At 37.9% G+C, this 16026-nt stretch overlaps 1 protein-coding gene across 1 annotated transcript; it reads left to right on the forward strand.

The window, feature by feature from the left end:
- The first annotated feature begins 2080 nt into the window (after window positions 1-2080).
- Window positions 2081-2746, forward strand: LOC111271354 (uncharacterized). Its single transcript, XM_022852089.2, has 2 exons — window positions 2081-2190; window positions 2463-2746. Exons 1-2 carry the CDS (start codon window positions 2134-2136, stop codon window positions 2673-2675), a joined length of 270 nt encoding a protein of 89 aa, XP_022707824.1. The 5' UTR covers window positions 2081-2133; the 3' UTR covers window positions 2676-2746.
- The last annotated feature ends 13280 nt before the right edge of the window (window positions 2747-16026 follow it).

Below are 16026 nucleotides of genomic sequence, written 5' to 3' on the forward strand. Positions count from 1 at the left end.
TTTTCCTTTTTTGTAGGTTCTACCACGGTAACATGGGTTAGCCTAGAGGATAAGCCAATTAAGCTTTACCCAACTGCACCTATGTACATAAAATGCTCGCTTTAAATCCGGATTTTTCTTACGAGCTATTCTTAAGGCTGTATTTTACAAAAACTAATATTTCAAAGAAACTGGTTGCATATACTAAAAGTGTAATTTTTGGCGCTCATGTTTATTTAACATCAACTGCGATTATTCTAATTAAATTGTAAATTAAACAATTAAAATTAATTACTCACTTCTTATTTTCAAAATATTATTTCTTTGATTCGCAAATGATTATTATGGGAACCAGGTGTCAAATGATTGATAAGTGTCTACTCATTAGCATTGCTCAAATACGCGCCAATAGAGGAAGTCACAATTTTAGGTACGAACGAAAATCCCAAAGATACAATAATTAACTTGAGCGAAACTGTGTAAAGTCTCTTAAAAAAAACCAACGACTAAAGTTTATTTACACGATTTTGTTGACCATAGATACCCTCCTCGTCAAAAATTAAATTCTTCCTTTTAAATTTTATTCCTTTTAAATCAGAATTCCATTGAAGCGTTCCACTTTGCCATATAGAACGCTGCCTCAGATTTTTCGGAAGCCCCGCAAAAATTGGAAATAAAGTAGATCATCGATCTTAGGCAAAACAACAAGAAACATAATTCTTCGTGAAATTTCCTAGCGCCATGAAGAGGTTGGATAGCGACTGATCATTGCTATAATTCCAGTTACGACGCACCGTTTTTCCCTATTACTCCAAACCTGTTTACAGTTTCCTTAAAAATAAGCTTTTCTCTAAGTTTAGTAGGAAGGCGTTGGTGACACCGCTGGCAACGAATGAGTTTTTACTTCTTATTTGAATCCAGCACCTAGTAATAGTGGAGTCCGCGTTTCTTTATTTATTTTGAAGTAACCCATGTTCCAGCCAGTATACTTAATCTAGCACGTTTGCATAGGTTGCGAAAATATATGTTCTTATCTATTGATTTTAGTTTAATAGAAGCCAATTGCCGTATTAGTGGGAAGCAGGACTTTCCCTAGTGCTTCTCAAATTGTCATTAGATAATGATATGATACTTATCATATCAAGATAATGAGGTACGTATCAGGAACGTGTCTGAATATCCCGTTAAGTATTGTTCCGATCATGATGGATATACCAGTGTTATCCTCTTGCACGAATGGTCCGCAACGTCCAACGAAGTCAGCAGTGCAACGTCTATTTTTTAAAAAACGAAATTACACAATATAATTAATCCTGCTCAGTTTTCTTAGCGTTGTTATTCTCGTCTAGCTCTACAATCAATGAAAGGGAAGGTTACTGGCACATAGGTGTCTCTCACAGCGAGGCGACTTAAGTCGAAATATAGATTCATCAAAATAGAGATTTGCTCTTGCTGTTTCAAAAAAAAACACCTTAATAATATCAGTTACTTGTATGTTTCAAATGTAAGGAAAGACACATTTTCAATAATTTCAATTTCATGGACGATCGTGCGAATTTTACCTCAGACTTAGACCGAGACCGAAATTAGCTGTTACTAGCATCATCAGTCGTCAAGCGCTCAACAAGCGGCACAGGAATCGTTTAAGGGCTCAGACCTACATTATATGGAGTGTAGTAGTAGTATACATTATATAAGGTTCGGTACCAATTTGTGTTAAACTCCGTGATAACAACCGACTAACACATTTAAAACCATTTCACTATAGTTTGCGTAACATTGATGTACGAAGCTACTGAATAGATACAGAACGCTGTTGCTGTCCGATGGTGGTGAGGTCCAGAAACTGATCCTCACGTTTGTCAGCTAATACGAGCTACTGCCTGCGTCTTCACCGATTTTACATCAAACAAGCGTCGGCCACGCGTTCCTCATGGTCGAAGCAGACAAACGACTCCACTTTTCATCTCTTGATCCGAGGGCAGTGCCAGTGGTAAACTGGCAAATGGAGAGAGAGAGACTGACGTCGACGTGAAAGTGCTAGCCCACTGAGAGGACACTATTAACGGGTTCCGTACGAACAGGGCCAGCGGCTTCAAGAAAGCCAAACGTTTTCAAGGCTTGGCCCAGTATAAAAGGCCACGAAACGCGATCATGAGCACAGTTCTCGCCCGCAAGAACCTCAACCTGCACTTGACAATGAAGGCCGTCGTAAGTAACCTCAGTGGCTTTTTAACTGCAGCAGAATTTTTGTGTCTGAAGTCAGTTACAACGTGATCTCAGATTTTTGAAATAGATATGTTCTATGCCATATCCTTATTAATCATACAAGATTCTGCTTAAAATGCAGCGCCGTCTGAATTTCAGTTATGTACACTCTATCAGTCGTATCTATAATCTCGGATCGCTTACCTTTAGAGTCTACAAATTCACACGATCACGAGTAGATATCTTAACAATTTATTTTTGTCGCTCATTTTTAGCTTGTTCTCGTTGCCCTCGTGGCTTGCATCGCCTCCGCCTACGCTGGTGTTGTTTACACCGGCTACGCCGCCCCTCTTGCCTATGGCCACTATGCCGCTCCCGCCTACGGATATTCCTACAGTGCCTACGCCCCCGTTTATGGCTACGGCTACGGTGGCCCTTACGCAGCCCCCATTTACGGCGGACTCTACAATGGACTCATCCGCAAGTAGATTTGTCCCAGCTCATCCGTTCCAAGACTGTGTATTGATGCAATAAAATAAAAACGCACTGTGTACTTTAAGCACTCTCGTAATACTATTTTTACTATACCTTAGATAGATCAAAGCCGTTGGTTCACTCGGTTGCGTCGCGAATAATGGTTTAATGGGAAACGTGTTTTCCAGCTAACTTTAGAAACACATTGTGGCCTAGGTGCGAGGTCAACAATAAACACGGTTCGTTTTGTGACGGGAGCTAGCTGTTTGATGAGATGCTTAGCAATGATACCGGGCATAAAACTTGAAACATAAAACTTCCTTTGTGTATAAATATAATAGGGCAGGAGGTACATGCACGTGCTGTGGATTGTTATCCTAACCGCTGTAGAGTTTGCACGCGTCTAATAACTTGCCAAAAAATGTACCAAGGAAAAATTGTTATCTATTATTTGTTAAGGTCGCTAGTTAGATAGAATGATTTCCTAAACGTTTAACGTGATAGGATGAAAATATGTATTTTTTCATATTTTATTATCCCAATTATCAGCGTTCACTACAATGATGCACTGACAACGTCTTTGCCTAGAAACCTTCTGGGCATGCAGGTTAGCTTAGCTCGAATAATGTGGAAACGCTCTTTAATTAAAGTATTAATGAACAATGAGAAAGACAATGGATAAATCGTTTTATCTTCTTTTGTACAGCTCCTTCATGTTGCCGTCCAACAGGGTCATACTTTTGCTTTATAAACGAAACCGACGATTCTTATAGAAGGGTCAGCTGAGCGGCAACTATAGCCAAAGTTCGGTATTATCATAGAGGGTCATGTAGGCAAATATGGCAATAATAACAATCTGTGTTGTTACTTTTCTATTTCTAAGCAACTACAATGTCTCAAGCTAGTATGTTTAGCCACGAAGAGTTCATCTCACCAAATTTCGATGATACAGTGGGCTGTCGTTGTGGGTCATGTTTATGTTTACGTAACCACTATGCTCCACACAATTAAATCATATTAGTAGCGCAATAGCATTTGGCATTTCGAACAGTTGATATCGCATAGCTGAACTTGAATTTTAGTACTTACAGAATGATTATATCGTAGTACTTTTACATTTTTTCCAAACGGAAAGCAGATATTTGCTGCACTCAAATGGTCGGAGTTTTTTTTTTTACGAAATCATCAATGAGTCCTAAATCAACTCGTTCAGAGCCTTATTTTCAAACGGGTTTCGAGTCTATCTCACACTTTGCTGTCCGGATGCCTAGATCAAAACGCGGTAGATTTTTCATGATTTGCAATTAGCGTTTCACACTCCAGTCATATGGAGAAGAGGAAGCCATAGACGCTGGACCAGCATCGTTATGTAGTACGATGCCTGAGCCTACCCTTCTGCTTGCAATGTGTTTCCAGTGTGCTTTATTTACTAAAATTTTGTGTGTCATTGACAGGTCCTGAAGCACGGACCCTGGCCCGTCTAGTGAAAGGTTTGATCATCTAGGCCACTACTAATCTAGGTGTGATATTTGAAGCCTTACTAGACTTATATAAATATCGTAAAGGACAGGTGCCATTTTACGATGCATAATCGAATGGAACTATCGTTTAACCTATAACAGATGCGTTTCTGTTTTGGTGACTCGGTAATGTAATTTTGTACGCTCAAAGAAGAAACAATCTTGCGCTCCGAGCAGTTCTAAATGTCTAGGCCTCGAGAGTTCCTTAATTAAAGTGACCCACTAAGTAGATGAACCTTCTCGAATATATTCGTGATCATGTAACTCGCACAGTCAAAGTCTCACGCGACAGATCGATAATTTTTACAATGTTTACGCAAAATGACGTGCGTACATGAGAGAAAACCGCTATTCAGTCCTCAGGCGCCATTAGGCTAACGTTGGTGTTCTTTTGTACAATTTTAAAATTGTTCTTTACCTTATTGTGAATGCAATTACATGATATTCTGTCGCAGCTGCGATGCACTCAGGAACAGTCACGCGCCATGTTGTACGGGGTGTGAACATGGCTATAGAGTATTTACGAAAGAAATAGTTCGACCTGGTCAAAGTTGATGACGCGCAAACAGTAATCGTTATGTAGAAGCAATTGCCAAATACAATAGTGGGTAAAAGCTTCAAGTTTTACGTACGCGTGTGTTCGTGCCGGCATTCGCTAGCACGAAGTGGTTTTGGTTCAAATCCGAGCGTGGACACTTTTTGTTCCGTGCTGGAAACCAGCCGTTCGATGTCTAGTGGCAATATCGCACGTAAAACTCCCAACACTTAGTACAACTGAAGCTGCAGAATCTGGAGTCAGCCTTCAAGTAGCGAGAAAGAGGGTGCAAAGAGAATAGTCTCAGCCATAGCAGCTCGGAACCAGTTATACCACAAGTTGTATAAGCAGGGTACCGCTTATTTTTATTAACAGTGTACTTTTCGACTCAAAGAATCGAGAACGAATCGTAATCATGCCATATTCAAGGCTTACGTTAACAACAGTCTTAGAGGTTGCTAGAAGTGTTTCCAGCCTCTAATCAGGTACTATTTTAACTGACTGAACAAACGAATCGTACCTTAATGGCATCAAGAAATGCGCGGCTCTGATTCAAAAGGAAGCATATATATAGCATTAACATCGTGTACTAGTAGACAGCGCTCCGAGTATCCGAACTTCTGAAATGATGCAAACTGCTTTGCATAGTTTACTCTCGTCGCCCTTTTGACCCGCATTGCCTCCGCCTACGCTGACCACGGCTACGCTGTTACCTCCTCGCCTACCGACGTTATGCTGCACCCGGTTTTCAAGGCTGTGGGTTAGGCCATTGCCGCTTCTGTCTACGGTGGACCTTACGCTGAATTCCTCTGCAGGTAGATTTGCTGCTATCAATAAACAAATCCGGAAAAAAGACGTGTGGTCTCTGACTATTAATACATGCCATTTTTCTTGACTTACGATAGACAGAATTAACAAGATTTTTTTATTAATAATCTGTCTATACGTATAATTAAATTTTATGCTAGGTTTTCGAGAGTACAAGGGGAGGTGAGTGTCCCAATATTGTTCGCACACAAGTTTTCCCGATCCAGCTTGAGTTGTGATGAATATAGCGATTTAGAGAATAGTACAATGATTTTATAACGGCTAAAATCTAATATAAATAAAAGACTGACTGAATATTTACAAAGATATCATTCTACTAATGCAAATATGAAATTTGTAACAATGTAAGGGTAGCGCATATTGCACAAATGGATAAATCAGAGTACTGATGTGACTGATAAAGAAAACGCTTCTAGGAGCACGTCATGCGTCAATACTTCAGAAAATTGTCTAACTGCCTTCAGTGCTGCAAATATTACGAATAGGTTTTCTTCTCTCGAAAAGCCCATGACCCAAGTGTTTCTGATGCCAATAGAAAAAGCTTGAAAATATTCGTTTGAACACCTTACTAATTTCGCGAAATCAAAGCGTGATGCAACCATTGAGTGAACCTCTTTATTCACCCATGTGGTAACTGGGCTGAGACAATTCTAAGTTAAGTTGTTAGCGTAGGGATACTGACATTGCAATAAAAAACGATCTCTATTTTTACTGCGTGAATAATTAGTGTTATTTGAAATGAAAATATTTTAAATTGTAGGACTAGCAATAATCAAACTATGAAAATATCAAACAAAGAAAAAGCAGTTCGTGCTGGAAAGTTAGTGTTTGATTTAAGACTTTAACATTTGATTTTAAGTTGTCAGGTGCAAATGTTTTTTATTTTTTCATTTTGAAGTTTTTTACTAAGGCTTGCACTATGTTGGCTAGCGTGACATAGTTAATATTGCTTCGCTTCAAAATATCCAATGCTTCTGACATTGACCGAGTCGATCGTGCTACGAAAGCTAGACCCTAATTTATACAGTGATTTAAGGGACTAATTTAGTTCGGCTGCACCTTTCAATGGGAATCTGTGCTATATTTTTCTACGATTCACTTTGCCGCAAGCGTTCTCAGTGTCGATGATTGTCGCCTAAAGATATTATTTCCTTTCAATAGTATGTTCAATATCAAATATAAAATCGATAAGGTAGTCATATACGGTGTGCAAAGCCCTACCCGCTAATGTTCGGTTTGTAAGGGTTTTTCGGTCACCTCTAAACCGTGTCTTTGTTTTTGTAAATTTTCGCTTTTGTTATTATTATTATTATTATGACATTTTTTCAAAAGTGATACAACACAGTGAGATTTCATTGCTGGACCTACGGGCTGTATTTGCTACAGCTTTGTAGTTAAACTTCCACTAAACATACAATTAATAAATCTATCACTGCATAAAGGCCTCGTCCGTGTTCGTCAGCAGCGTCATTTCCTTTACGTTTTAAAGGTTTGCATTGCTTTTTGAAAAAAACAGCCCAGCTACGTTCCATAATAGGGATTTTTAGTATTAAATATACCCAGCGACGAATCTGCATTAGATTGCAGATATCGTTGACTCGTTCGAGTAGACTGCCGTCGGAAGATGGAAACAGAAGATGTGAAGACGAATAGTTACTGCGTGAAAATCGTAAACGCCAGTTCGACAGAAAATGCCAAAAAAACACGAAGCTCTAATCACTGAGAGCGTGCATTGCCCCGAACCAGTACTATAACAGGTAGTGAATTCATGTCCAGCAGTACAATGTACTACAATATATGTCTACGTATATATATTACAATTGTCCAACAACAGTATAATTCTCAACTGCAGCTAGAAGAATCAAGCACAAATCATCACTAGAAAGGCTGTCGACCATTCATTTTCCTAGTTCATTTTTCTGGGAAATTTTTATGAAGCTTATCAAACAGTAGTACGTAATCCCCAGCAATACCTTCTGGCGAGAAACTGACCTTAATGAGCATCTAGCGTTCGATTATAAGAACGCCTGCCAGTAATCGTCGTACAAAAATAGTGTAGTTTAGCTCTCGTTGCATCGCTTCCGCCTACGCCAGTATTCCGTGAGTTGGAGTGCCCCTCTCGCCGATTATGCCCCTCTCGGATCCAACCAGGCTGTCAACTACGCTGCTGCCGCCCCGGTCTATGGAAGGCTTTCCGGCAAGTAGATTCAATCTGCCGCTGCTACAAGACCAGTCAGGAAATACATCATTCTGTGCTCCCAGACCACAAATATACAGTGTTTTTTTGGCTCAAGCTAGATACGATTAATGGTGCCGCTTTTTTTTTCTTACTAGGTTTGCATGTCTGGTACGTCTTTAATATTGTATATTTTACTGTATAATTTGATTAGATAATGCTACTGAATGACAATAGTAGCGGACGAACGGGTTACTAAGTTTATGTGTTAATATGGACAATACATATGTTAATTTTATGCATATATCAAATGTAGATAAAATATACTCACGTGTATCTTTCTCGAAAGTAGTTCGACCTGTTACTTGAAATATTCATATTCTGCTTCAACTTTTGCTACTTCGTCATGGTATAGCTTGTTACAGACTAGGAGAATCACCGATAAAATATATGGATCTAATTATTTAAGGTTTGTTGATACTGCTTCCATCTGAAATGGTGAACCCTACCTAGTATACATCTTGTAAATTTAGCGCTAGGAATTATTCGGTAAACCATCAAGATTAGTTCTCTCAGCTTCGAAGTAGACCCCATTTTAAAGAAAACACTTTTTTCGAAGAACGATCTAAAACATCAAAACACGCTCGTGTAGGCGCACTCATGTCCAACCTCTAATTTGCCTGAAAATAGTTCGTTTACAGCAGATTTACATTAAAAGTAGTTAGTAGCTAGGTTTAATTTACAGAGTAAGCATTCTCGCGTATCCATCGTACAAGTCGCTATTTCGGTCAACATTGATGTTTTATTAATTTTTTTTTTACTCATTCAGCAAAACATATCCGGGTGACGACACAACGCTAAGGCTTCGTCTGACGTGAACACCGGATGCAAAATCCGAAAAATTTATTTAGATGATGACAAAAAACCAGTGTACTTGTTAGTTTTTATCTTTCCCAAAAAAGAAGTTCGTCAGTTCGATTAATGGAATCGATTATCCTGGATAGAATAGTGTACAGATCTAGCTCCAACGGGCACATTGCACCTAACCTAACAGCTAACCTAACAGCTAAGCTAAGCTAACCTAACCTAACCTAACCTAACAGCTAACCTAACCTAACCTAATATTTGTTTATGTACATAGAAAATGTACACTGAATCTTTTACCCCAACTTTTCAAGTGAACATGTGCAGATACTTAATTGGCAAAGTGCCGAAAATTTAAACTCTTTAGGCAGACAAATCTTGAAAAAAGCAGGTGCTTAGTTATAAAAGGAGGAAAAATGCTTGTGGATCGATATCGTCGGTATAAAAGTAACTGTTGGCTGCGATTTTCCTTCTCAAACTGAAGTCATACATAGGACAGCTAACGCATACCGTTAAGATCCACAGAAAAAGAAGATTATAATAACTATGGATGCTGATACATGAGGTACCAGGTGGAGACAGGCCAAAGGTTGGTTTGTACAAGAATGGTCTGCTGCAAAAAGGTCGATTGCATAAACACGACGTATTCGAAAAGCAAATTGTGTGAGTTCCAAAATTCAAAATGAAAAGAAATGAAAAAAGTTGCACAATCTTTTCCGCCCGTCTGATATTTACAATAATAATATGATGGAACGAAGTAATTTCTTGGACGATTTGTCACAAAAATTCTTGCTTTTATCGGATTGTTCGATCTCGGTCGATGAACTCGTTTAGGCTGCGAAGGAAATGATCATCTCAAACAACAAAGAAGTTCGCTGTGGTATTATAGCATTTGACTAAATACACCCTCATGTTAGCGTTTACTATATATATGTAATTTTTTCCTAGTTTTTCGTTTAATAGCGTATTCTAAGGGCAGACATTTAATAAGCCTGCGCTGGGCATGTGCAGCAGTCCAAGTCCACCTCCAACAATGCCTCCAATGTTTAGTGTTACTAAATTTTTCTATGGGTTTGCATGAAGTTCGATACTTATCCCTATAAAAAGGTGAAAAGTTACGTTGCGAACGTTTCTTGTTGAAATACTCGCCTTATTTAAAATTTATGTATACTGTTTTGGGGTCCTGTCGGTACAGTTTATTTATCTAAATTTAACTGTAATTATTGTCATATCATATTTAGATAAGTTATTAACTTCGCTTTTCGATTGTGTCCGACTACTTACACAATTTAACTGCACTTACATATAAACTATTTTTCACTATTTGAAATAACACTAAGAGTGATAAAACTAAAAAAAAAAAAAAACATGCAGAATAAAATAGGTAAAAACAAACCAGGATACTTTGGGACTGTTATCTATTCGATTGCAAAAGTATCTTCCTTGTTTACCCTATTTATGTATGACCAGCAAATGATTCACAAAAATTCAATATAAGTGTCATCAAATATTATCTATTTTTTTATGTGAACCAAATTTTTGTGATGCAAAATTGATCCGATAGCATAATAATAATAATAATTTTTGCGCTTGGACTCTACATGTTTCTCCCGTTCTCTATTAAAACACTATCGAAAAGCCTCTATGTACAACTCTTTTATAAAGGGGAACGAGGTCTTTCATTTTCTGCGTAAAAAAATCTTCTTTTCACTCTCGGAAAATCGGAATCATCCGGTGCTTCTCGAACGTTGCTGAAGATGGTTTTTATGTCAGTTTTTAACGCAGGGATAATCTTTAGGATGTTCGCAAATAGTTTTTATTGATCATGAGAGGTAAGTGAATTTAGGGTGCCATGCTTATGTGTCTCGTATACGTAATGCAAATAGCTACTTGATTAATTTATTAGTTAGATATCTGTGGTAACTTGCAGCCCAGTGGCATGTGCTCTTGTCTGTTTATATGAGAATAGGCGAAATCTTGTTACATGTATTTCCTTCGAGTATGGCTGTAGAGTTTAACTTATTTTCTCATTTCACCAGCCTCATTTTCAAGATGTTTTGATATTTTAGAAGCTTTTAGTAACAACAGTATGGCTGGAAAAGTAGACAACGACATTTTGTTTTACCACACATCTAACCTCTTTAATAAACGACTTGATCTATAGGAAGTGATCACTTATCCTTACATTTTTCTGCCACACATATCTTACTTGTCGACGCTGGAGTTTTACCACCGAAATGGAGGGTTGCTACTTGTAGTGTCGATTACGTTGAGTGCTTTAAGGGGTTGCTATAGGACCATACTTCATCGCAGGATGATGCCGTATAAACTACTTACGCCGGAGGAGAAACTCCAATAAAGGGTGTAGATTTGGAGAACAAAGAAAGCATACGCTAAACAGAAGCGTTAATGTTCAGTGCACCTTCAACAATTGGGCATATATTATCATGAAGTGCCGACTACTTCTGAGAACAAAGCAAAAATAAAGATCAACTATACGCGCTTTTGAGCAGTCCTTATAAGCTCATCAAAGTACTTTTAAAAATAGAAATACCGAAAGAAAGTGATGTACATATGAGAATTTCCCAAATAATTTAACGCTGGGTATTTCTTTTTGTCGCCCATGTAGGTCGCATCGCCTCAGCCTATGCACTCATGGGCTACGATAGCATTGTCCTGTGCGTCTATGAGTCATTGTCAGATGTTCCTATGCACTCTGACGCTTTCAGAGAAGAGTCAGCAATCAGATTTACCGATCACGTATTTCGAAGCTCACACAAGAGCAATTTTCAAATCGAAGTCAATAACGTGCAGTGGCGATCATACGTAATTTTGTTCCTAAATAAGATCGTATCTGGAGCTTACCAAGTACATTCAAGTTGTTGATGTTCGTGTCTATTTATATAAATGGAATGAATCTTTATAGATGAATAAATTATTTCACTAGAACCATTCTTCTGTAGATTATTGAAGGTACTGAATTTATTGAAGGTAAGAAATTCTAGAGAAATATCATCCGAACTATCCGAATCATTCAAAAATACTATGGATTACATTAAATAATTTCGGTTCGCATAATCGCAAAATTGTTTCCTATACAAAACACTAAAAACAACAAGCATCGTAAAGATACAATGGGTTAGTTTATTTTACTAAGTGATAAAAAATTTTACTATTATTTTGTTTTGCATTTTTCAGATGACTGTCAAAACAATCAGTACCGAACCCATTTGATTCAATCTCTAGTCTTTATATGGGTGGGTAGACACTATCCACCCTACCTAAATATTTAATTTATTTCTAGGGATGAAAGTGCAGGCCGACCCCAGGGTAAATAAGTTTACGTAAGAATTAGACTGAAACAAGTTCTGTAGACATCTCGGGATTGCTATTTGAAATCGAACGTAGGTTGATATTAGAAATATGCAGTAGTATCACCGTGGCTGTTTGTTGCTGAGAAAGTAGGTGGGAGGTAAAAATGAGAATGTAAAGTATCACAAGTAGACTAAGGCTGAACAGTTGGCGAATTTATACCCAGTCGAAGAACAAGCATCTTGAACTGAAGACGGATGGAGACTATTCCTTAAGTGTAACGTATTTCAATGGCTAAAATAAAATGGCTTTCAATAATAGAAAAACGAATAAATAGATAGAAGCCTTCTCATTCTCTCTGTATTCAGTTCTATATTATGTTGGCGTTTCTCTTTAATTGTAGAACCCTTGAGTGTACTGCACGGTAAAGAATTTAGAGGTCATTCGTACATATTTGTTTGTGTACATATAACGCTTGGCATGAACAAATGACGGGACAAGAATTCTAATTTGTTTTTCTTACAGTTTTACGATGGCTTTGCTAAAGTGCTAGCCATTGTGTTCCCCATCGCTATACATCGTTGAACTAAAAAAAAGTACGAGTGTTCCGCGAAAGGCGTCGCATGACATGAAGATGACGCAACAGTGGATAATAAGACCTGCTACATACTCCAATAATATTTTTTACTTACGTTTTTTTCGAAAATCGTTACCCTATCTGCCACTGTACGCACCTTATTTCTAACTTCCGTCTTTTATGCATTACAATTTATTTGCGCGGTGACGTGGTGCTACTCATATATTTAAGATGAATAGGAATTTATCTGCCGAAAAGGTCCTACGCAAAAAATGCCGACAGATTTTGTCTTCCAGTTTGTTATGGCAGGCTGTAGTCAATATTGTGGCTAGTATTCTTGGCCTTTTTTGCTAAAGCCATAGGCTTCTGTGGGCTTCCGCGTATCTGGATCATCTTCCTGACACTAAGCTCAATTCAAGATCTATAATCTGTTCGCGTCAGCTGGTTCATTGCAGGGTGAACGAGTAAAGGCTCGCATAACAGAACACGGATTTCAAATATAACAGCTTTTAATATATGCAAATTAGTTAACTTTATTGAATATTTTATCCAGCATCTGTCGAGTCGTTGGATCATAAACCGTTAATTCTCAACATGACAATCAGTCAAACAGGTTCACATTGTACACATAAAGCAAAGCGAAGCGACCTCCTGCTGTATAGTCATAAACATAACATGGTTTATGAGAGCGTCATACTCATATGGGGTTTGAGTCCAGTAGGCAATCGAGGTTTAGTTACACGATTCTAAAAAAATCGACACAAATTAATCAAGGGCCCAAAATGGTCTATAGCCTCAGAATGAATGTAGTTCGTTTCGGGAAAAACCACGGCGCTGAATTGGGTTTCAACATTTCGCTGGTCCAGTGAATCTCCCGTGAAAATGACCTCGCATTTTCCTAAGTTGCAATCCACGTAGATTTTAAAATCTAACCAACGACGGGGCGCTTCAATTGACGATCTAGCGTTGAAATGCAATGAAAACCTTTTGGTGAACTGAGCGAATGACGGTGTCAACCAAGTAGAGAGCTATGTGTGGCGAAACACCTCTTGCAGCTGGTGCCGTGGACACATACACACTCAGTGGGTCAAAGCACTAATCCGAAGCCTAAGAAAGTGATATAATAGACATAGGAGAGATGTCATACTCATCTGTGTTCTATTTGGAGACGGGCAATACCAAACGTACATGATGGAAACATTTAGTTAACATCTGTGTTTTATATAGCTCATAACAGCTGAAGGAGGCTCAAGGGAACGCAGATAACGTTCTGCAGCATATTGACGAACAAAGAATCCGTGAGGTTTATATAGGAGCCGCACTGAGTAGTGCTTGAGGAGAATCTCACTATTTTTGTAAAATAACTTCGAACAGATGAAGTCTCAATAAACGAGCACTGAAACAATGCTGATGCGGTTAGCAGCATGTAGGCCTTTGAAGGGTCGGAAGGTACATTTCATCAGGTTAGGATTATAAAATTCGATGAGTATTAGCGTACTGAAGCTCCGTGCAACGTACGTTAATGTATTATGCTATACCCCTTAAAGAAAAGCATTGGATAGCTGCAGTACGATCATCTGCAGCCACGACATCGGCTAGGTCATTGGCACATGTCCGGAAATCGGAAATATTCTGTTAAGGGAACCAAATAAGTCGAATGTCTCTTGTTATTTTATTTCGGGTAAAATCTAACCTTTGAGTTTTGTGACTCCGACTTTTGGCAAAAATAATCCTTAAGCGTACTGTCGTTTGAATAGAATTTAGAATCAAATAAAACATTAAACAATCTAAAAATAGAATTATTTCTTCTATGTAAAACCGAAGTACAAACCACACGGCATTGTCACCACGTTTTCGTATATCCTGCAATTAAAGTACATAATTTTTACACTTCAAAATATATATGGCTCATAATGCCGCACACTAAAGGCTTATGCAATTGTTTTTTTCAGTTAAGCCATTCAGTTAAATTTTTAAACATTTAAAATGGTAGTACTTGACATAGATTAAAGCTGAAATTATTTTTATTTTTCTTTTCCTTAATGATAATTAAATAGACTTTGCTGTCCTACACCCATAATACTGAAAGTTCTTAAAATAGTTATTGTACTCTACTAGTTTGTGATGCTAAAAATTTGAGTTACATGACGTAACACGTGTATTAGTAGATGTCCTTTAGGCAGAGCAGGTTGTAATGCCTGCTCAGTTCCAGGCCTCAGGGTATTAAGAGAAGCCATGCTTATCATCTGTAAAAGCCAGTGGCTGCACTGGATCACTAATTAGAATTATCAAGGTTATCAATGAAGTGCAGTAGGAAGTATAACGAATTTTTCTATGCATTCTACAAGTTTTTACTTCAATTTTAACAAGAAATGGTTATTCTCTGCCCGAGGAAAAATGTGGACTGAAATCTTCTATTCGTTTTATATAGTCTGATCTATAGTAAGCCGATTAAATATCTGTACTAGTTTCTATGGCTTTTGAACCAACTCGACAGAAGTTTAAAGGTGAAGAATGGTCAGTAGCTTTCAAATGAAGTAAGTATACTTGGCAGGATAACGTGTACAGGTAAGTTTTAAATTCGGGCTGCGAACCATTATTTCTAAACCAAATGCGCCTTTAAATAATGAAGCGTTGTGCTATTTGAAATACCAAATATTTGGTCCGAGTAAAGCATACTTTAAAAAGGACTCAGGTTGCGGGTGCCTGAAAATTCTTATCGCCTATTTAGGTAGACAAAGGTGTCGAAGCAAATAAAATATATAATAAATACAAATAAAACACAGGTCACTATTCCTTAAAACCTGAATACCAGCTTTGCGCCAGCAAGCTGAGTATGCAGAGATCGAGGTCTTACCTCAAATGCAACTCTCTTATAATGCCAGCATTATAAATTTCTGTCTCTGGCTTTATGTGTAAATAAGCAGCCAGATGAATATGTTGTTCTTATAAGATCTACTGTTGACTGAATAACACAAAAAATACTTTAAAAAAATTGTTTGCAAGAAAACACAGTAGTGTATTTCGTGATTATAAAACGTGAGTATTATAAAACCCGTTTCTCGGCCTAGCATACGGTAACTCGGAACGGGGCTGGACATGCTAAAGATATTTGAGTTGGTAAATTTGTTAAACATGTACGACTGCTTTATTGTTGTTATATATATATATGTATACGAGTAGTATTATTGACTGTTACCTAAGGAATACGTAGATGCTTGCAAGTCGTGCTTCTCTGCGTTCTATAACTACTTTTCGCCGCGTTGAAAATTCTGTATCTTTAGATGTATTGTTTACTTACTATCCATTATTATAATACATATTTTTTTGAGATTATTTACCGAGCTAAATAGCGACGATTTCGCTTTTTTTTTTGAGCCACAGATTCATTCTCGGCTAAACGCGAGTCAAAGTTTGCTTCATTATGTCTTGAAACCTTTGTAGACTCCTTGAAACGGATTGAAAAGGTGGCCAAATCGATCCGGCATATGATTTCGATAAGATCTTATCTAAATGAAACCCAGGATATAGACCTCCTCTTCAAAATATACAA

The sequence above is a fragment of the Varroa jacobsoni genome, unplaced genomic scaffold, assembly GCF_002532875.2.
Source record: "Varroa jacobsoni isolate VJ856 unplaced genomic scaffold, vjacob_1.0 contig00552, whole genome shotgun sequence".
NCBI lineage: Eukaryota > Metazoa > Arthropoda > Arachnida > Mesostigmata > Varroidae > Varroa > Varroa jacobsoni.

Bases quoted from the DNA above. Each gene is read 5' to 3' on its own strand.
- LOC111271354 (XM_022852089.2), top strand. From the start codon at position 2,134: ATGAGCACAGTTCTCGCCCGCAAGAACCTCAACCTGCACTTGACAATG. The intron at 2,191-2,462 runs GTAAGTAACCTC...GCTCATTTTTAG, and splicing joins ACTTGACAATGAAGGCCGTC to CTTGTTCTCGTTGCCCTCGT.